Raw genomic sequence first — 22,486 nt, forward strand, 5'->3', positions numbered from 1 at the left:
TCACTACAAAGAGGAGAGGAAAGGCAGTTTATTTTTCCAGTTACCCAAGTATATAAACAACTAGAATATGAGCTTTTAATTACCTGGTATTTCCTTTAATAACATTATGAACAACCTGAAATGTGATCCTCTATATTATTAATCACTGTGCTTTGAAATATATATAAATGATCTTACACTTACACAGAATTTTAAAAACAGAGGATCTTTCAGTACTTCTTACATGTCTTCCTGCTTCCATTTTTGCCTCCTAAAGCTTACTCTCCACCCAGAAGCTAGTCTTTTTTTTTTTTCTCCTAGTACAAAGCAGAACATATCACTATCCTGCTCAAATCCTCCAAAAGCTGGCTTTCTGTCACAGTTAATCTTATCTCCTTACATGGCCTTCAAAGCTCTATCTCACCTTCCTCTCCTATCACACACCCTCTCTCCAAACCCTCTGCCTTTCTCCTTTCAACTTCTTGTTCTTACCAAGCTCATTTTTGTCTCAGGACCTGGGAATGTGCTCTTCCCTCTACCTGGAATTCTCACTCCCTCAGAGAGACCTTCCCGAACCACCTTAACTACGAATCCTTTTCTATAATTGTTTTTAATCTCATCCTGCTTTATTTTCTTCACACCTCATATGGCATATACACTTGATACCTTGTGAAAGTATGTCTCTGGAAGTCTCATTGTTTATTTTTTGTTCCCCTATTTGAATGTAAAACCCATGATAGCCAAGATCTTGTGTCTCTTCACTACTGTTTCCCCGGCACCCAGAATGGTGCTTTCTTAATAAATTATAGCACAATGTTATGTGGGGTTTTGTCTCAGTTGCAGCAGAAGTCCCAAAAGTCAAGAGTAATGCAATAGGGTGATATCCTGATGTGCATTATGCTAGGTCTTTTGGGCAGGACATGCTGATATTGTGAAACTGGCGGTAGTAGCGTTAGCAGGTCACCTCCAGCCAATGTGCGCAGCAACAGGGCACCTGGGTGGAGGTCAGACCCCAGAGATCTAGGCACAGGGGTGAGAAGTCCCACAGAGATGGGGGTGTGGGGAGAGGTAGTACTGTGGGCCAAATCATTCAAAATAGTGCTCCTCTTCAATAAGTAACAGAAAAAAATGCAAATGTGAAGCAAGAACGACTAGTTCTAACTTTAAACACATGGCATCTGTTTAAAACTGAGGGGAATATGTTTTTAGGCAGTGGAAAATAAATGCTCCCATAATTCAAAGGGAATTTGAATTATGACAAGCTCAGAAATATAATATCCAGACAATGTATAAAATGACATGAGATTTGAGGAGAAATGTTGAATTATCTGTGATACACCCTTTCCTTTATGGTCTCCTAATCTGTTGTTGCTTCCAAATGTCAGTAATACTGCTTCCCTGCTTTAGACCTTCAAATACTTGTTGAATGACTTTTCATCTTGAAGATACAGTAAAAAACTGTGAACATGGCCCTACACTTGATGATTCCTTCCTATATCGTCGCGCCCCATCTATTTTCATGTTTCCTTACTCTCTAGTTTGTAATTCACATCTCTTGGTCCTCAAAAATAGCTTGTTTTTATTATTAAGTTGGTGCACAAGTAATTACAATTTAAAAGGTTAAAAATAAATGCATGTGCTCGCTTCGGCAGCACATATACTAAAAAATAAATGCAAAAACCGTAATTACTTTTGCATCAACCTAATAATTCTAGCGCACAATTTTTCACTGTTTACAACATTCCTCTTTCCTCCTCCTTTTGTGTCTTTATCCTTCAAACTTCTTGCTTATTCCATTTTACCCTGAAACCCTACATTTGGTTAAATCTTCTTGTTACATGCAACCAGAGCACTTTAAACATCCAAAATGCTCATCCCTCTTGTTACTTGTATTCTCCACTAGAATGCAAACTTGACTTACTCATTACCACTTCCTTACTGATTCACATATTGCCTAGCCCTCAGTAGGCATTTAAGCATTATTTGTTGCATTTTCTGTTGTGGAATGTATGTTCTGGAATAACATCAAACATTGAAGCAAACAATATAATGTTTAAAAATTACATATAGATATTTAGATATATATAGATATTATGTATATATATATATCTCATGTATTTATCACACATATAATATGTATATATACATATATATATACATACATACATGTATGAGTGGACAGATTCAAATCAATAACCTGTGTAAACACATGGTGTGCCATGAATGAATGCCACATGATTTAAGACAAAATAGTTAATGATTTAAGAATTGTTTATCAAGTTCTTTTTTATGTCTCTTGCTGATGTTAGCGTTAGAACATCAACTATTTTTATGCTTTGTCTCTAGTGACATTTCAATACCTTCTAACTTCTAAATAGATTTTCAAGTATGACAGCAGCAAGTATTACAGAGACTAAACATAGGGGCACTTCTGGACTTCCGCAATAGGCTAGGCAAATGCTCCAGAGGCAACAAAAATTGCCCATATGCCTCTCAGCCTTGTGTAAGGTTTATTTTTCTGGCAAAAATCTTCCAAGAATTTATTCTCTGGCATTTTTCCTTTTCTGAGAATAATATTAAGTAACATATAAAGCAGTAGAATGGGAACAAGTAGAATTCCTCCAAAATTAAAATCACTTTGTGTGAAGACAAGATCTAAAGAATTTAGGCAGGTGAGGATCTAATGGAGGAAGCTGAACTCAATCTGTATATTTTCTTATGGTGTCAGGTACAAGCAACATATTTAATGAAAGGAAAATTATCATAATCTTTGTGGTAGGCTGAATTATACCCGCCCCCCACCCAGATGTCCATGTTCTAATCCCCAGAACCTATGACGGTTACCTTAATGGAAAAAGAGACTCTGCAGATGTGATTATGTTAAGCATTTTGAGATGAGGAAGTTACTGGATATTATCCTCCTGGGCCCAGTGTAATCACAATGGTCCTCATAAGAGGGAGGAAGGAGATCAGAGAGAAAAGAGATGATGTGATGACTGACGCAGAGGCTGAAGACAGATGAAGGAGCCACAAACCAAGGAACAAGTGTCCACTAGAAGCTGAAAAAGGAAAGAAAACAAATTCTCTTCCAGAGCCCCTAAAAAGGAACCAGTTCTGCTCAACGAAACTTCTGATCTCCAGACCTGTAAGACTTTTAAGCCCCTAAATTTGTGGTAATCTGTTGTAGCAGCAATAGAAAATTAATACAAGCCCTCTCTTGTATTATCAATTTAATTGATATTGTAAGTGTTTTTTCAACGTTGGAAATTATAAATATATGTATTGAGATTTATCAGACATATATTTAAAGAGTCAAAAGAAATATTTTTAAAGCAAAGGGATGCCTTCTATGTAATCTATGATTTTAAAGGAATAATTTGAGAAATATACTATTTTCACTTTACCACTTCAATAGAATAATTTTGAAATCACTTGTGAATTGGCTTTTATTATTTTGAATTAGAATTTTTTAAATCATTGATATATCATTTCAGAGATGATGAACAATCATTAACGCCATGGTAATTTTGTTTTTAGTGTTGTGCCATATTATTGTAATCATACCAATCAACATCCCTTAAAATGAGAAAAAGTACACCGAACATTCCAGGGCATAATTTAGTCTTTAATATCCTTTTTAAAAATTATTTCAAATCCGTTCAAACTTTCTGAAATATCCAGTTCCCTATGAAGAATCCCAAGATGTCAATTACAAAAGTCCTGGAACTTTCTCCTTTTTAAATATTAAGAATTTGTTGAAGATTTTTTACACTTGAACATATTGTTTAAAATTTCATCTTTCTTCTCATGTGACAGCCTCGCACAAACAAAGTAAAGAAAATAGTCTGTCATTGCTCTGTTTAATTAACAGAGACTAATAGAATTAGAGGACATTAAAAAATCAAAAAAGGAAACTTTAGTGTGATGATAATCATCTCAATTCACAATTAGAATTTCAACTAGTAAAAATTCTACTTACAGGTGTCATCTGCTAGAACTTATCAATCTTATTTTGTTTTGTCAGTGTTTCTTTCACCAATTACATATACAAATCAAATGGTGGAGTAGAAAAACATGCAGAGACTCAGATTTGTTTTGAATTTAGTACATGATGTAACAATTCAGTACATGATGTTTCCTTTTGCTATCATCTCTGACTTTGAAAGCTCTCAATTCCTTTGTACTGCATCTAAATTTTAAAATCCCTTTGACTTTCAGTGCATAAAAGCAACACGTATCTTTTTGATAGTCTACATTCTAGAAGTTTAACTCTTGATGCTTCTATCAAATTGAAATCTACTTAAATGTACATTTTAATAACTTTTGCAGTTTAATTTGGATTATCCATTGACATTTACAGTCTTACAAATATAATTCATTTAAGATATGGATAACTTTACAGTAATTTGAAGCAATGTTAAGGGCCTTTTTTAAAAAAAAAATTCTTACTTTGTTTTCTTCTACAATATGGTAACTTTTGAAGTTAGATTAGCAATTCTGACATGTTACATGGCCTAAGCTGTGTTCAAATTACTCAATAAAATGTTCCCCATTGAATATTTCTTATGGGAAACTTAACAAAATACTTGTCATAGGCATAGTTATTTTCATTTAAGATTTTTTCTCTCCCAATTTTGACTAAGGAAAGAAGAATTTAATACTTTAAATTTCTGCAGGGTACGAACTACCTCAAACACTAAAATCGGTGGCATATATATCTTGTGACAATTTCTGTACATGCTTATATATGCTTTTGAGACACGTGTTAAGACTAAAGTCAGACTGAAATAGATGAATGTTTCCCAGTATTTTACTCATCTTTTGAGACATTTCATCAGACATAAATTTTATTATCAGTTCGACAAATTCTAGTTAGAAGAAATTGAGAACTTACTCTATTATGGCTAATTATCAAATTATGTGTATGCTTCAATGTTTTTGTAACGAAATAGCAGTTTGCAGAGCTAATATTACCATGTTCTACATGTAAAGCAAGTCATTAAAAATATCAGATACATAAATATGAAAACCTCCAATTTGACTATCTTCCCAGAAATGCTGTCAAAGCTGGAAAGAGCTTTAGATCTCTTCAGTTCATCTCCAACCTATGGTTGAGAGGCTGACCTGTTCAATTTTAGCAAGCTAGTTGTGGCCAGGTCTATGGTCTGGGTTTCCATCATCAGATTCCTAAACGAAGGCGATTTGTAGCACGCATCACAGTCTGCCTGTCGGTATCTTTCACACACACACACACACACACACACACACACACACACACGCACAAATTTACCTTATTATAGTTCTTGAAAGAAAATTGAACAAGTAAATTTAAATATTAATTTGCATGTTATATTGTGTACTTTCTTATCAGCATTTTCTTTTTAAAGAAGAGCACAAAAATAAAGTACCTAAAATACCAGCACAGAGCTTGCAACATTATGAAAAAGAATCTTTTATTTTATTTTACCAAATTGACTGAATTAGATCCTAGTAAATGTATAGATACACTAAAATTAAAGTGTTCTCAGAAATATGCCATAGAAATTTACTTAGTGAAATATTAGTCTAATTTTGAGACTAGAATACACGGCTGCACTCACTTTATTCCTTGCAAATAAGACAACACTCTCCAGCCTCACCTCACCTTGTTTCTTTCCTTAAACATGCAATGGATGTACCAGATATGGTCCATGGATCTAGATTATAGATTTACTTTCACATTAAAATAATGTATGCATTTCTTTCCTATGCACACACAACCACCATAATTTCCCAGTAGCAATAAAACACTAATAAATTTCCCAAAGTAATGTGACACTGTACAAAATCTAGTAAAAGTTAATCACAAGGCTTTGCGATAAAGGAGGAAGTTACAGTGCTTTATAATACTTGTTAATATGACCTAATTGTATTTTGACCTCTTAAAATTAAAGAATAGGAAGCTGATGAATCAAAAAATACTTTAGACACCTTGTTGGCTATAATATAGATTGTGTTTTAACTTTTAAAAATAAACCAATAAATTGCCTCTGAGCAGTAAACAATGGTCATTGATATTTACATAAAGTTATTAAGTTCACAGACACCAGATCTTACATCCAGTAAAGATTTATTTAAAAAACAAATACTGAATAATTTATGATTTAAAGTGGTTAGAATAAAGTTAAAGAGAAATATAAGCAAATCATTTGTTCTCCAACAATTTGAAATATAGGAGGTTTAAACCTTACATATTTTTGTCAAAATAGTAATTATCCATAGTGACAGACGCTGCTCTCTACTTAATGGAGGGTCTCAAATTTTACTCTGCATTTCATTGAGAAGCAAATATGAAATTTTAAAATAAAATTAACTTGGGGAAAGGCATCAGTGAGGCAACTCTTAGCACCAAATGTTTTTTCTTGGAGCACCAAATGCTTTAAGGAAAACATTCCAAGTATCAAAGTTTTCAGATAGATAAATATTTATGGATCAAATCCATAAAGAACAGACATTGTTATGAAATATATATAGATGCCTTCAAAACTTTCTTTCCAGGCAGAGTAGACACATAAGTTAGGAGTCATTTACCACTTAATTGTTTTTGCAACTTTATGCAACACAAATGGGGTATGGATAAGGACTTACTCATTTATTCACAGAAAGATCTTGACTGACATTATGTCCAAAAAATTAAAGAGGAGCTATTTCTCTATATTAAATATAAAATGTTATTAAACTTACAGAAATGACTTTATCCTAACCTTTTGTTTTCCTGTTTGAAAGATGTAGAAGTTTTCAATGTAGTCCTTTGGTGAAAACAACAGTACTCTTTAAAGCAAATTCTTCTCATCTGCTAGTCAGCCTAATCAGAGAAAATCGTAACAAACGTCTGATTCACATCTTTAAGTGCAATGAAATTCCATCTGTCTTTGAACTCTATGAATGGTACTTTTTTAGGCTACATAGAGACTGTTGCCTCTCCCTCATCACTGACAGCTCTTCATAGTGGTATTAGAACTGGAAATCCATTTGCATGACAATCTACAGAAAGCTATTTTGCCATTTAAGGGCAAAGGTCTATGTACAATGCTCATGTAGCAAAATACAAGTGTCATACAAATGCCATCTAACACTAGACAAGTTTAAAGTAACTATCAAACTAACGGCCTTAGCTTCTCAGCATCCTGATGCTCTTAAACACGATTTAGGGGTGTGCGCTGATCAGAAATGAAGCGCCACCTGAAGGAAAGAGCAGTAGGCCCTGTCCCAGATGCCAATGGGGAACAAAGATCTACCAGAACTCATTGGATGGGCATCTGGCTTCCAAGTCACACTTGCACATATGGATGGTTACTGCCAATAGGATCATTTGTGAACATATAAGACATGTTGGAAGTCAATGTCATTCTGTCCCTGACCACCAGGATGACTATATATTCAACCAAACAAGGCTTGAGTTTATGTAGGCTTAAAGAACATGATAGCAGAGGCACAGGTAAAATTTTATTTATGAATATGTAGACACATGACTTTGGATCCAGCCAGCCAGTGACATAAATAAACTTGAGCAAAAGATTCAAACTAGAGGATATGTGTGTGTGTGTGTGTGTGTGTGCGAATATATATATATATATATATATATATATATATATATATATATGCATATATGTATATGCATAAATGCATATATATATTTGTGTGTGTGAGTTAGGCTTCTTGGAGCAGTGCCACAAATCTGGACACCAACCAACAAATCACTCCCATCCTTTGAAAACGCGGGTAATTATACTGGGTTGTTCCAAATCGCTCTTTCCATCTTGTGCACTCACATGCCCGCCAAACATGAAATGCTCGCCTTCTTCTCTCCACTGTGATGGTTGTTGAACTTATTTTTAGTGTCATTTGAAAAGCCTTTGTGCTCATAGAGAGACATCCCACTGACCTGGCCACTGGTCATTGTCTATACCAGTTCACATCAAAGCAGGCGCACTTTGTCAGGTTTCCAGTCAAATATCCATTTCGCATCTGAAGTACAGTATCGAAAGTGACTAGATCATTTGAGCTTTTTCCTTCAGCTGCTGCCTTCTTCCTCCCCCACGGTGTTTCCGCTCACGCTAACATAATTTGGCATTGTCGACATGACACAATGGTGGTTTTTCTAAAAAATTATAATACATAAATTTTCGATGTTTTTGTGGTGGCTGATCCTCCTGAAAATTCAATTTATAAATTGATGTGTGGAGGTCTTTTTTTCTCTACTGAATCTCATAACCAAGGTAAAGTGCTCCTCAAAATCCAAGGACTGCGCATACAGTAATAGGTCATTCAATGTCAAAAGGCATAAAAAAGATGAGCAAAATCTTCACAGGCTGCTGCTTGCTGTTGCCTTTAATTATATTAATTAAACTTTGAAATTTTCATGGAAAGAGAGTTGCTGGATTGTGACGCTGAGGAGCCCTCGGAGACTTGGCGAAAGAAAAAAACCCTGAGCGGAAGCTTTGTGGTTCCTGCTTCCTTTAAATTAAAAGCAAACAAAACTCCTAGGTATGTTTACAGATATTAATGCTTTATGCACTACTAAACCCTAAACATAGAAAGATGGGTAAATCTACCAATCACAGGGACAAGTTCTCAAATCATGAGTCTCTTACAATTCACTCAGATCTCTGGTTAGAGGCTGTCTTCCTCTGGAAAAACGCTTTATTAATTTTCTTCTTTTCCCGAGTGCATAATGAAAGAAAGGTGTCTTCAAAAACTAAAGGGCAAAATCTTGCTCGCTACCAATACCTTGAGGCGTTCTGTTTACATTTTGTCATGCGTGTGCACTTTTCAGTGTTAGAATGACAAGATTTTCTAGTCGGAACCTTCCCGTAAGGCACATAGTGGTCGGCAACTTGGAAGGCACTTGTGATCTGACAGAGCTAAAAGGCAATGGACTCCTTTATTTGCTTAGCCTGGTGGGAGATTTCATAGTCTGCCTGTGGCTAAACAATCTTGCCATGTAAAAACACAAGTGCCATGTTTCCATGTGAAATTCCCTTCTCCATTAAAGATCCATCACAGCCAGTTATTTTGTGGTCTCTGTTTTGATATCATCATGCTGTTGTTTCTGCTTTGTTCCTCTTCTACACATTCAAACTTTCTTGTATAAACCATAGCATGTAAATTAAAGTTCCTCTTTATTTTCAATGTCGTGAATCTGAGTTACGCTGGGTTTCATCAACTCAATATGTAGATGGCAGAACAAGTGTTTAAAAATGTCTGGTGCAAGCAAAGCAGAAGGCAGAGAAAACATTTCCTGACCGAGAGGAATAAAGCTGCTCTTCCAAAAACTTCTAAAATGCACTTATTTGTTTCTTATTTGGTTGAAAATCAGCAGTGTGAAAATGCACCATCTTCATACTTCTTAGTCTTCCTGCTTTCCTTTTACTGAGACGAAACTCGGGAGAAATTTATGCACCGGCCCTAGGAAAGAAACAAATCCTTATTGAAATATCTAAGCAATTATAAAAAAGCATAAGAACACCTACTTTTCCTGCCTTACTATGTCATTAGCCACAGTAAGGTCAATGTTAAGATGAGACACGAAGTCATAAGTTGTTTTTTTCCCTTGGAGTCAAAGCATGACAGTTCAGTCAGATCTTTTCCACAGCAATTTCACCCACACAACGGTATGGTAAAATCAGAGTTGAAAAAAATTCTACGAGAAGAGAAATGTTATTGCTTTTTAAAATATAGTGTTACTATTATAGCAATAAAATATCAAAGCCACAACTTTATAGGTTTCTTTCTACAATGAATTAAAATTAAAGTATTGCTTTATGCGATCTGGTGCTTCTAAAACTGATATAAAATGGGTACTTCTAAAATTCATGAGGAGTACATGTAAGTAGTAAGAGACTGAAGATAAGGAGTCAGGGAGAAAGGGAAGCGATGCCATCTCTTTGTGATTCGATTGTATAAAACACTTTTGCAAGAGACTTATTTATAATCTTGCCCTTTGTTGTTGACCAGTTCTCACAACTGCATACCACCATTTTGTGCTCTCTACTAAGGGTGATTATTTGCATTAAACATTTCCAAAGAGACTTTGCCATTCCAATTCCTTGGCAAGTCAATAAAAGGTTGTGGAGACACATTGTTTCATATGTAATTGTAAATAAGATTCATTTGAAAACCAAGTTTCCAATTAGTGATAAAGGATCTCCTCCTTCCCTCTCCTTGGTAAAACACTGCTAATACACGGGACTACATAAATTATGTCCAGATTCCTCAACAAGCCAAAAGCTAACATACTACTCTCTAGTTTAGGGTCAAGATTATCACCCTATTGAGATTTTTCTATTTCTCATAACACCTGCTCTCTAATTTCGGATAATAGAACTTCTCTGTATTTCCCTTTAACTAAGAACAATGCATTCATTTACAATCCATGGTAATATTCAAAAAGAACAACACATATTGTTGTTGTTTTCCCATGTTTACATGGGAAAAAACTTGGAACATAAAAAACAGGATTTTAGTCCATTTTCCTTTCAAAAATGACTACTAAATAAATTAGTCAATTACAGAAGTTAATGAAGAAAACAGAAAAAAGATAGAGGCAAACTAGTTTCCATTAGTTTTTCACTCAAAGGCCAACATTAATCAAATTATCTGTCTTCTAAATAATTTTGAAAGCAACATTATTACTACAATTGTCAATTTTATTACTTACTTTGTGTCTAATGTCTACAAATAATATCTGTGCAAAAGGAAGTGGGAGAAAAGCAGAGAGAAGAGCACCTTCAAATGAGGTCAAAATTTGTTGGTAAATGCAATGGTCATAGGTCGGACAGTCAGACTGTATTTCTGTATTATCTAAAACCTTCAAACAAGATCTTTAGAATGAATATTAAGTGAAAATATGCTCTTCTCCCTACTTGCTAAATATGACACCAAATGCCAAGAAAACATTAAAAATGTTATTTTTGTGACATCTCTTTTACAAATATTTTTTCAAGGGGGGCAGGGAGGAAAATGACACAATATATATTTGATCAAAGCATTGCTTCTAAGCCACAACAGATATGCAAAGAAATGTAGATATGCAATAAAAAATGTATATTAACTATGCAATTAAAAGAGTGATGGAAATTAAAAATATTATCTTCTGGCTGTTTTCCAGGATCAAACAAATATATGAGGGATGATATTGACAGCAAAGATATGAATTAATGACATCTCTTTATCATATATTTATGGACCAAAACAGTAGTTTCTCTCTTATGCTTAATTTTGAAAAGAGTTATCATGAATCTCTACTATTACTTGAGTTTCATCACTAATCAACTAGATTTAGATATAAGGCTCCTTCTCTGACTACTTCTGTTCTACATACCAGATTAATCTTGGTGAGTCTGATTCATTTACTTTAAGCAACTGGATCATTTTAAAAGTGAGATTCACAGTTCACCTGAATTCTCAAAATTACTTCAACACCTAAATTATCCCAGACCTAAATTATGTTCTGTCATATTTGGTGTGATTCAATTAAAGACACAGAAACTCAAATAAAGAAAACCCTATTTATTTTGACCCTGAGATCCTAACTTCAATTCCTCCGAAGTTTGTGATTAAGTATTGATCATCAGCTGCCAAATGTCTATTGATTCAAGTACCCCAAGACCCCCTGCTAAACACAGTTACTTCCTCTATGGAGTGTTGCCTAGTTCTCCAAGTCATGGGACTCCTTCCCCAAAGATCCTACTGCATCTCCACTGTAGCCAAACCACATTATACCACTCTGACCCTTGTTAACTGTGTGTCCAGGGGCAACATTTGACTGCTGTGTACTTCAGTTTCTTCATCAGTAAAACCATGGTTAAAGATTGGGCCTATTCTTAACACTGTTAAAAAGATTAAATCTGCTGCTATACATAAAGCACTTAGAACAGTGCCTAGCATATGGTAAACTCACAGTAAAAAATGATATTTATTATCCATCGTCCCTCTACAGTGTCACTGCACAGTGTCTTAACATGGAGCAGACTTGTAATAAATAATCACCTAAAAACAAATGAATGGATGGATGATGAGGGTATAAATGAATAAATACAAAATAACCAGACTTCCGCTGTGGGAGGAATCAGACATCAAAAATGGGACTATAAAATAAGCATGAATTTTAGAGAGAAAAAGAGGATTACAAAGGAGAAAAATGCAATGGTGGAAAGGAGAAAAGAAAATACAGAGAAACCATAAGAAGAAAAGCTAGAAAAGGCATAATCAAGACAAAGAAGAAACTATTGGCCAAAAGGAAATTTGTATTCAGCATTCCATCAGGCATCTTACTCTCAGGGGATGATTTCATGCTAGCTGCTACCATCTATTTACTATAATATTCTAAAACCAAGGTAACACACCCTGGTTGTAAGTGACTGTGATTAGGTATCTAAGGCCCTTCAAACATTACTTAATACTATCTTATAAAACCCATTGTGATAATGTTAATTATGTTCAAGGTCATGATGTTTGGGCTACCACTGATGTCACAGCAAGCAGTTTAAGCCAGACCAATGTTGAGCAATTTTTACTTGCAGAAAATGGGATATGACAAGGTTTACAAGATTTCATATCTTCATGCTTACAGTGCTTACACAGTAAAGGTATGTTAATCAAGGTAACAAGCAAAGCAATATGCTCATAAAACAGCTGGAACATACAACTCATCAAAAATTAGTACAGAGTGGAAAAGAGTATTACTTATTAGTGTTCATTTTTCTGAGAATATTTCTCTTTACTGATAATACAAGTGTTAAATTTTTTTAAAAGTTAATTAAATGGTTTAATAAAAACTGTTCAATGTAATCTAAACATCTAGAAATATACATAGAGACATATATTTATAATTTTAATATTTTATTCTCTATATAGCGATCAATACAAGTATCAGGTAACAGGCCTATATTGTCTTTAGAATAAACCACTAAAATTATAATATGCTAAAATAGATGAATGCAAGATTTCTGCTAGCAAGAGCTAAAATAAATGTGTAATATTATACTTAGGCTGTATTTTACAAAACAATTTTAAAAATTTGAACACAGGCAACATAAGTATTTATAGAATGATATAACATGTACTATACTATGAACTATAATTATTAATATGAAGAAATAACATTAATTTTCCTTATTTTTTGAATTTTTAATTCAACATTTTTTATAAATTTCTTGATGTAAAATCATGCATCTAAATAATGGACAAAATCAAAGTATACTGTTGTGATGCTTTAGGCAACACCCATACTACTTTTTCAATTAGACAATCTATACAATCAATTTGAATTTGGTATCATGCTTTATAAATCACTAGGCAATCAACTTCAACAATATAGTTGACCTAAAATTGAATTAAATTAGTATCTGAGGACTACATTCATTTAAAAATGAACTATGAGTGCATTTCTTCTTTTGTCTTGGGAATACAGAATTCCTTGGATGCAATGAAATAATTGTTAAATTTACTCATTTTGCATAACAGGAGACTGGGAGTAAAATTTCCTAATATTTAAAGAAATTAAGGTTAGGCAGAATGAACAGAATTTGACTACTGACTTTAGATTATAGCCAAACATGTTTAAGGAATGCTAATTTCAAAATTGTGATAATAAGATATTGGCTGAATAGGTTATAGTTTATTTTCTCAATATACCAAATAATGAGTTAAGCAAATTAACTGTAAACAAGATTACTATGTATGTTTACCAACTAAAAGCAAAATGTTTTATAGTATATTAGAGATGCATTTATATATTAATAATTGGCATCACTGTAATATGACCTTGGTATGACAACACTTTATCTGCCTAATAAAAATATAGTTTAAAAGGAATAAACTCCCTCCCTTTTAAGGTATACAGTCATATACAACCTTATATTGACCACATTACCTAATTAATGAGCTTCCATGGCAAGCAAAGAAACTTCATGCATTCTAGTGGAAGTATAAATTAGCAAAACCTATATAGTAAGCAGTGTATATAGTAACAGTTTTTAATAGCTTATGTGCCTTGACACAGTAATTTCATGTTGAGATTCAGCCCCATAAAATATCTAGACAAAGAGTTAAAAATATTTACCACAGGATGTTTATAATAATGAAAAACATAATCAGTAAATTTGTATTTATTTCTGTCCAACAATCAGAGAATAGTTAAATAAATTATGATTCATCTATCTAACTAAATATTATATAACCATTAAAATAGAAAATTCAAAGAAAACTTTTTAAAGATATAGGTAAATGCTAAGTGAAAAATATGCCAAATTGTATATATACATAACTGTAATCATGCAATATACGTCTAATTAGTAAAAGACTAACAGACAATACACCAACATGTTATAAGTAGTGGAATTGCATATGGTTTCTTATATTCTATTATATACCTTTTCTGCGTGTTCATATATTTGATAGTTTTAAAAAATTAGTTTTTAGTGTCTGGACGTTGATGGGAACCACTTTGAGCACCTCTTGTAATTGCAGAAGTCAAACGTGATTTGTATTCATCTTTTGTTATCGGTATATATTGAGTATTACAATTTTAAAAGTTTTCCTTTCTTAAAATGTGTGTACATTTTTTATACCCTCTGTGTTTGTGTGTGTATGTGTATATATGTTATATATATATATATATATAAATTCTCAACTTTCTTAATCATAAAGACTCCAAATTCATTTAAACCTAAGACCCTCAACCTCAACCTCTATCTTATATAAAAAGATCATTTCATGTCTATTTCTCTTCTCTGTTGCCTCTTCTTATTCTGGTAGGAGTCAGTGAAGTACTTTGCATGTAGCTGATTTCAAAAGATGATTAAATTAAATTTAACCTGAAATAAGTTAACATAGATAATAAATGTGAACTTGAGATTTATACATGCAAGCATGTTGAAACTATACTATTCTTCTTAAAATCCCAGAAGTTCTTTTACAAGAAAAAAAAATCCCTTAGGTCTAAAAACTTAATGCTTAACTTCATTTTCTTTGGCTGCTAGGAAAAATAAGCGCAGCATGATTCTTTATATACTAGAAATGTATTAACATCCCAGTTCATCTCTTAAAGCAGAGCTCTATACTGAAGCTTTACTCCATTACCCACTGTCCTTCCGTATAAGAAGGAACAGAATGTGCCAAGGATAAATCACAAACCAAACTTTGGTCATAACAAAGGTTAAATTCACAATTAGCATCTGCCAGCTTTAACTTCACTGAAGTGATTTTCCGGCAATAACAATTGTCTACTAGAATAAGAATTTCATTAACATTTTTCTGGAAGTTGTTCTTGGTAGTTCCTTCTCTTGGGTCTCATAAGTAGGGATTGGAAGTTGATGGCCAAAATGAAACTGTCTTGTTGTATGTGACTGCTCTGCAGTTAACTAAACCAAAAGATGAAAATAAGACAATAGTAGAAATGGACATATTTCCTGTTGGTTAACTATATAGACTCCAACTCTGTTGCAATATTTGAAAACTGATTTCACCCATTTTTTTCAATTTTCACTGCAGCCAGTAAGAGTAGCATTAACCAGAGCAAGTGTCATGTTTCCAATCTCTTGAACATTAAAATTCTGCTAGCATTAACACTTGCAAGCTCCTTTACTAGCTATCTGAACAGGATATATCTCATGGCTAGAACTGTTATAGTATTATGTTCACCTCATAAATATCCATTGACAAGCTGAAGCATACAACTGCACTTCAGTTTAGACTTTTCAAACACAGATAGATGATTTATTTATATCCTCATTTCTAAAAGAGTTTACTAACCTTTATGCTTTGTGCAACAGTAAGCAGTGATTCAAATTTAAAGTATACAATGCACAGATACACAGAGAAACAGACACAAGACAATTTAAGAGGTCCAGCAAATCATGAATGTTAGGAAAGGATGTCCACTTGAGGACACAGTAAGCTCTTTGAGTGGAGATTTTCTACAGCAACTGGAGGTACAAGACTGAAGAGAGGGCATATACTGTCATTTTTCTCTCTCTCTTTCACATAAACACACACACACACACACACACACACACACACACACACACACACGAGGATGCCAAAAAAAGTTTACACATTTTAAGACAGGAAAAAAAATCTATTAAAATTGCAATACTCATGACAAAGAGCTGGTTCTTTGAAAAGACTAATAAAATTGACAATCCTTTGGCTAGACTCACTAAGATAAAAGATAAAAGACACTAATGAAATCAGAAATGAAAGAAGGGAGGTTATCATGAATGCCACGGAAATACAAAAGAGCATCCAAAAATACTATGAAGCACTATATGCCACCAAATTCAATAACCTAGAAAAAATGGACAAGTTCGTGGAAACATATAGCCTTCCGAGGCTGAATCATGAAGAACTGGAAAATCTAAACAGACCAATCACCAGTAAGGAAATTGAAGCAGTCATCCGAAACCTTCCCAAAAGTAAAAGTCCAGGACCAGATGGCTTCACTAACTAATTCCACCAAACCTGCAAAGAGGATCTAATACCAATCCTGCTCAAACTCTTCCAAAAAATTGAAGAAGAGACAGTACTCCCTGACTCATTTTACCCTGATGAGTAAGGGAGTATTACCCTGATACCAAAACCTGGTAAAGATAACACAAAAAAATGAACACTACAGACCAATATCTCTGACGAATACAGATGCAAAACTCCTAAACAAAATTTTAGCAAATCCAATACAACAATGCATTAAAAAGATTATTCATCACAACCAAGTGGGGTTCACCCCAGGGATACAAGGATGGTTCAACACATGTAAATCCATCAATGTGATACATCACATAAACAAAATAAAGGACAAAATCATATGATTATATCAATTGATGCAGAAAAAGCATTTGACAAGATACAACATCCATTTATGATTAAAACACCTAATAAAACAGATATAGAAGGAAAATACCTTCACATAATAAAGGCCATATATGACAAACCCTCAGCTAATATCATAATTAACGGTGAAAAACTGAAGCCCTTTACTCTACGTTCAGGAACATGACAGGGCTGTCCCCTATCACCTCTGTTTTTCAACATAGTGTTGGAAGTCCTTGCCAAAGCAATCATGCAAGAGAAAGAAATAAAAGGCATCCATATTGGGAATGAAGAAGTTAAATTATCACTCTTCACAGATGACATGATGCTATATATAGAAAACACTAAAGACTCCACCGAAAAGCTATTAGAAACAATCAACGAATACAGGAAAGTTGCCAGATACAAAATCAACATACAAATGTCCATTGTATTCTTATAGACTAACAATGAAATCTCAGAAAAAGAAATAATAATAATAATAATAATAATAAATTCCTTTTGTGATTGCAACAAAAAGAATAAAATACCTAAGAATAAACTTAACCAATGATATGAAAGACATATGCTGAAAACTATAAGACATTTTTAAAAGAAATTGAAGAAGACACAAAGAAATGGAAAGACATTCCATGCTCATGGATTGGAAGAATCAACATAGTTAAAATGGCCATATTACCCAAAGCAATGCACAGATTTAATGCAATCCCCATCAAAATCCCAATGGCATTTTTTAAAGAAACAGAACAAAAAAATCGTCAGATTTGTTTGGAACCACAAAAGACACTGAATAACCAAAGCAATCCTAAGAAAAAAGAACAATGCTAGAGGTATCACACTCCCTGACTTTAGCTTGTACTACAGGGCAACAATAATCAAAACAGATGGTACTGGCAGAAAAACAGACACATAGACCAATGGAATAGAATTGAGAAACCAGAAATTAACCAACATAAATATGGACAGGTAATTTTTGATAAAGAAGTCAAAAACATACAATGGAGAAAAGACAGCTTCTTCAATAAATGGTGCTGGCAGAATTGGATAGCCATGTGCAAAAGAATGAAACTGGACTGTTTCTGTTATCTGTCACCATGTCCCAAAATTAATTCAAAATGGATCAAAAACTTAAGCATAAGACCTGACACAATAAACTGCATAGAAGAAAACATAGGTACTAAACTTATGGACCTTGGGTTCAAAGAGCATTTTATGAATTTGACTCCAAAGGCAAGGGAAGTAAAAGCTAAAATAAATGAATGGGACTATATCAAACTTAAAAGCTTCTGCACAGCAAAAGAAACCACCGACAAAATAAAGAGGCAAGCAACTGAATGGGAAAAGATTTTTGCAAACAGTGCCTCTGATAAGGATCTAATATCCAAAATATACAAGGAACTCATACAACTCACCACCAAAACAAACAAGCCAACTAAAAAAATAGGCAGAAGACCTGAAGAGACATTCCTCCAAAGAGGATATACAAATGGCAAATAGACGTATGAAAAAATGCTCAGCATCACTAATCATCAGAGAAATGCAAATAAAAAACACAATGAAATATCACCTCACCCCAGTCAGAATGGCTGTCATCAACAAGACAAATAGCAACAAGCTTTGGAGAGGCTGTGGAGAAAAAGGAACCCTCATACACTGTTGGTGGGAATGCAGACTGGTGCAGTCGCTATGGAAGGCAGTGTGGAGGTTCCTCAAAAAATTAGGAATAGAATTACCATATGACCCAGCGATCCATCTCCTGGGTATCTATCCACAAAATCTAAAAACATTTATACATAAAGACACGAGTACTCCAATGTTCATTGCAGCTTTATTTACAGTGGCCAACACATGGAAACAACCAAAATGTCCTTCGATAGATGAATGGATAAAGAAGTTGTGGTATATATACACAATGGAATACTATTCGCCATTAAGAAAAGATGAAATAGGACCATTTGTGACAACATGGATAGATCTTGAGATTATAATGCTAAGTGAAATAAGTCAGACAGAAAAGGTAGAGAACCATATGATTTCACTGATATGTGGTATATAAATCGAAATCAACGAAAGAACAAAACAAACAACTGAAAGAAGAAAAACTCATAGACATAGACAATAGTTTAGGGTTTACCAGAGGGTAAGGGGGGATCGGGGACTCTAGAAGAGGGTAAACGGAGTCTAATATATGGTGATGGAAAGAGAACTGACTCTGGGTGGTAGAGTTATCTGTACCACAATGTGAGATACAGATAATGTATTACAGAATTGTACACCTGAAATCTATGTATCTTTACCAACAATTCTCACCCCAGTAAACTTAAAAAAAAAAGTAATACTCAATATATACCAATAACAAAATATGAATACAAGTCAGGTTTGACTTCTGCAATTACAAGAGGTGCTCAAAGTGGTTACCAGCAGTGTCCAGACACTTCTGATTACAGGGAACTACTGCTTGAACAACGTTGACAAAAGTGTCAACTTGTATACATTATTTGGCACCCCGTATATAATATACATACATACATATATAATATATACCATGTTTCCCCAAAAATAAGACCTAGTCAGACCATCGGCTCTAATGCATCTCTTGAAGCAAAAATTAATATAAGACCAGGGATTATATAGTATTGTATTTTATTATATCATATCATATCATATCATATCATATCATATCATATCATATCATATTACAAGACCTGGTATTATTATATTATATTACATTATATCTGGTATTATATTATATATTGTATTATATTATACCGGGTCTTATATTAAATATATATATATATATATATATATATTTTATATATTACATATTTTATTATATTTATGTTATATATTTTAAAAATATATACATATACACACACACACACACACACACACACATCCAGAAATCATTGTTGGTAATACCTTCTCTTGGGCCTCATGATAAGTCATAATGAAACGTAGATGCCAAAAGAGATGCATATATAAAATCAGAAAAGAATTCCATATCTTTTTAGCTGGTTAATATTTTTTTGTTGTTGTTGGACATATCATAGGCAGTATAGGAATAATTTTCTAATTATTTTCTCTTTCTAATTATTTTCTCTTTCTAAGCTCAGTTAGAGTACTAATTATGTCTTAGGTCTTAAACTGATAGTAAAAAATAACTACTTAAAAAAAATACAGCTTCAAGCTATAGAAAAACAGAAAATAAGTTTTGCACATGTACATAAAACCATGACTGGTATTAGTAAATCCATAAATAGTAAATTAGTAATAGTAAATTAGTAATAGTAAATAGTAAATTAGTAAATAGTAAATTAGTAATAGTAAATTAGTAAATCCATAAGTAGGGACAAGATGAATAATCTATAAGACATAGCAAGATAATGGAATATTATAAATAAAATACAGCTGTTAAAAAGAATAAGGAAAATCTGTATACACTATTGTGGAGTGATGACCAGGATTTATTAAGGGAAAAAAAATCAAGGTGCATATAGTACACACATGATGTTCTATTTTATATTACAAAGGAAGAAAATATATTAGAATTAATATATACTTATATTTTCAAAAAGAAAGAAAGAAACAAAATTTGCTTTGAAAACAAAATTAATTACTGATAGGTGGAGAAAGGGCACAGAGTGATGAGGATGTAAATAACAAATCTTTGAATAGATCTTGTTATATGCTATCAAATGCAACCATGTAAATATTTTACATTTGCCAACAAAATGTTACGTAAGAAAAAGAAATCCCTACAAAGTAAAATAGTCTTCGCTAAGTGCAAGGTAGAACCCTGCCAAAAGCTGAGGATATGGCAGGAAAGCCAAGAGAGATCTCTCCATAGTAAATGAGGTGTTCCTTGAGAACAAGGAAGTAGTCAACTGAAGCCTGGGAGAAAGGCAAGAAGAAAGAGAACTATTTTCTTCTTCAAAGACACATGTGGCCTTCCCCAGGGGATAGGAAACAGCTCACTGAATGTTTGGGATATGGCAAGAGGAATGAGAAAAAACAGCCTTGAGATACCCAGGGCCTTCTTGAACAGTAAGGCAGCAGGTCTGTTGAAACCTTGGAACAGAAGAACTGAGAAAGATCCCTCAAAGGCTCGTGGGGTTTTCTGAGAGAACAAGGAATTGGCCAGTCAAAGGCTGCAGGCAGGGAATCAATATGAAAACAGGTCTCTCAAGGTACAGAAAATGGTGGTGGGGGCGAGAGGGTGGGGTGGGGGTGGGAGGGACAGGATCCTGACAGTAAAGAGAACTCCACTGTAACACAAGAAGCTCACAGGTATATTGTAAAGCAGAGCGGGGACGGAGGGGGGGGGGGGTTGTTCTGTTGAAGGGAAATCCAGAATCCTGTTCTCAAATTTTCTGAAGCGAGTAGTAAACTGAAAATAACTAAGATGGCAAGATATCAAGTCCCAGCCCAACTACAGAGGGGCAACATGAAGAGGAATGACAGAGGAAATGGTTTACATATTTCTAGGTGTAAATATTACCTAGATTACTCCCAATTTTTATGTACAATGTCTATCATAAAAATCACAAATTATGGTATACACAAAGAAGCAAGCAAATATGACCTACAATCAATGGAAAACACAATTAGGCAAATCTACAGTTAATAGACAAAGACTTTAAAATAATTATAATAGACATATTTAAAGTTCTAGTGAGTAAAGTGGATAGCATGCATAAAATATGGTGAATTTCAGCAGAGGTATGAAATTTATAATTAAGAACAAAACGGCTAAGTTAGAGAGGAAAATGCAGTATCACAAATGTTTTTGATTCATGTAAATTAGACTGGACATAGCAGAAGAAAAACTCATTGGATTTGAAAGAAGGAGAATAGAAACTGTTCCAGTGGAAAAACTAAGAGAAAAGAATAACTAGAGGGAATCTGAGACTTGTGGGAAAATATCGAATGGTCTATCACTACAAACTCACAACTGTTTTCAAAACAATTGAATTTCCTAGCTTTACCTATTGAAAATGCTTGGAGGCAATGACAACCCATTAACAATTAGCACCCCTATTATCCAAAATATGTTCTCTACATATCATTCTCCACTAAAAACATCTCGGGCTCTTTGGAGTTGAATGTTTTATTCCAGTTTTAAAATAGAAAACATAGCTGATTAGCCTGGGACATATTAAGTCACAACAAAAGAAATTTATGAAAGACAAATGTGGACCGAGTCAAAAATATATAATAATCAATAGGACTGATCAGGCTTTTACCACCTGCTTTCTCTGATTTATCTCAGCATCGTTAATAGTAGAACAATTGACGTGACGCATTATCAAATGCAGAGCACCAGTTATGAATAATCTATGCCCAAAGAAAAAGCTGAATCTGAATCAGAGTAAAATGGTACAGGCAATGAGTATATACGAGTATATGCTGGGGACCAGTGCTAGAGGAGTTGTAATTTGATAAAGTGTTCAGGCAGCACTTGAGAAGAGAGTCAAAGGAAGTCAGTGAAACTGTGACTATCTGGAGAAGTGCAAAGGCTCCAGGGTGAAAGCATCTTTGCCATGCCTGTAGAAAAATAATAGATATTGTGGCAAGAGCAGATCAAGCAATGGAGAAAGTTGAAGAGGGGATGAGAAAGAAGGAGAGACACTATCATGCAAAGCCTTGGAGCAATAAC

At 33.8% G+C, this 22,486-nt stretch overlaps 1 protein-coding gene across 1 annotated transcript in view; it reads right to left on the minus strand.

Moving 5' to 3' along the window:
- Positions 1–8,155: 8,155 nt before the first annotated feature.
- The window catches only part of ANTXR2 (ANTXR cell adhesion molecule 2), a 141,148-nt gene continuing 126,817 nt past the window's right edge, over positions 8,156–22,486 (minus strand). The window contains exon 17 of the mRNA XM_081047791.1: positions 8,156–9,426. Within this exon, the coding sequence (XP_080903917.1) occupies positions 9,388–9,426 (39 nt within the window). The 3' untranslated portion in view covers positions 8,156–9,387. The remainder of the gene's footprint in view (positions 9,427–22,486) is intronic.

Source organism: Rhinolophus hipposideros (genome assembly GCF_964194185.1).
Source record: "Rhinolophus hipposideros genome assembly, chromosome: 1".
Lineage (NCBI taxonomy): Eukaryota > Metazoa > Chordata > Mammalia > Chiroptera > Rhinolophidae > Rhinolophus > Rhinolophus hipposideros.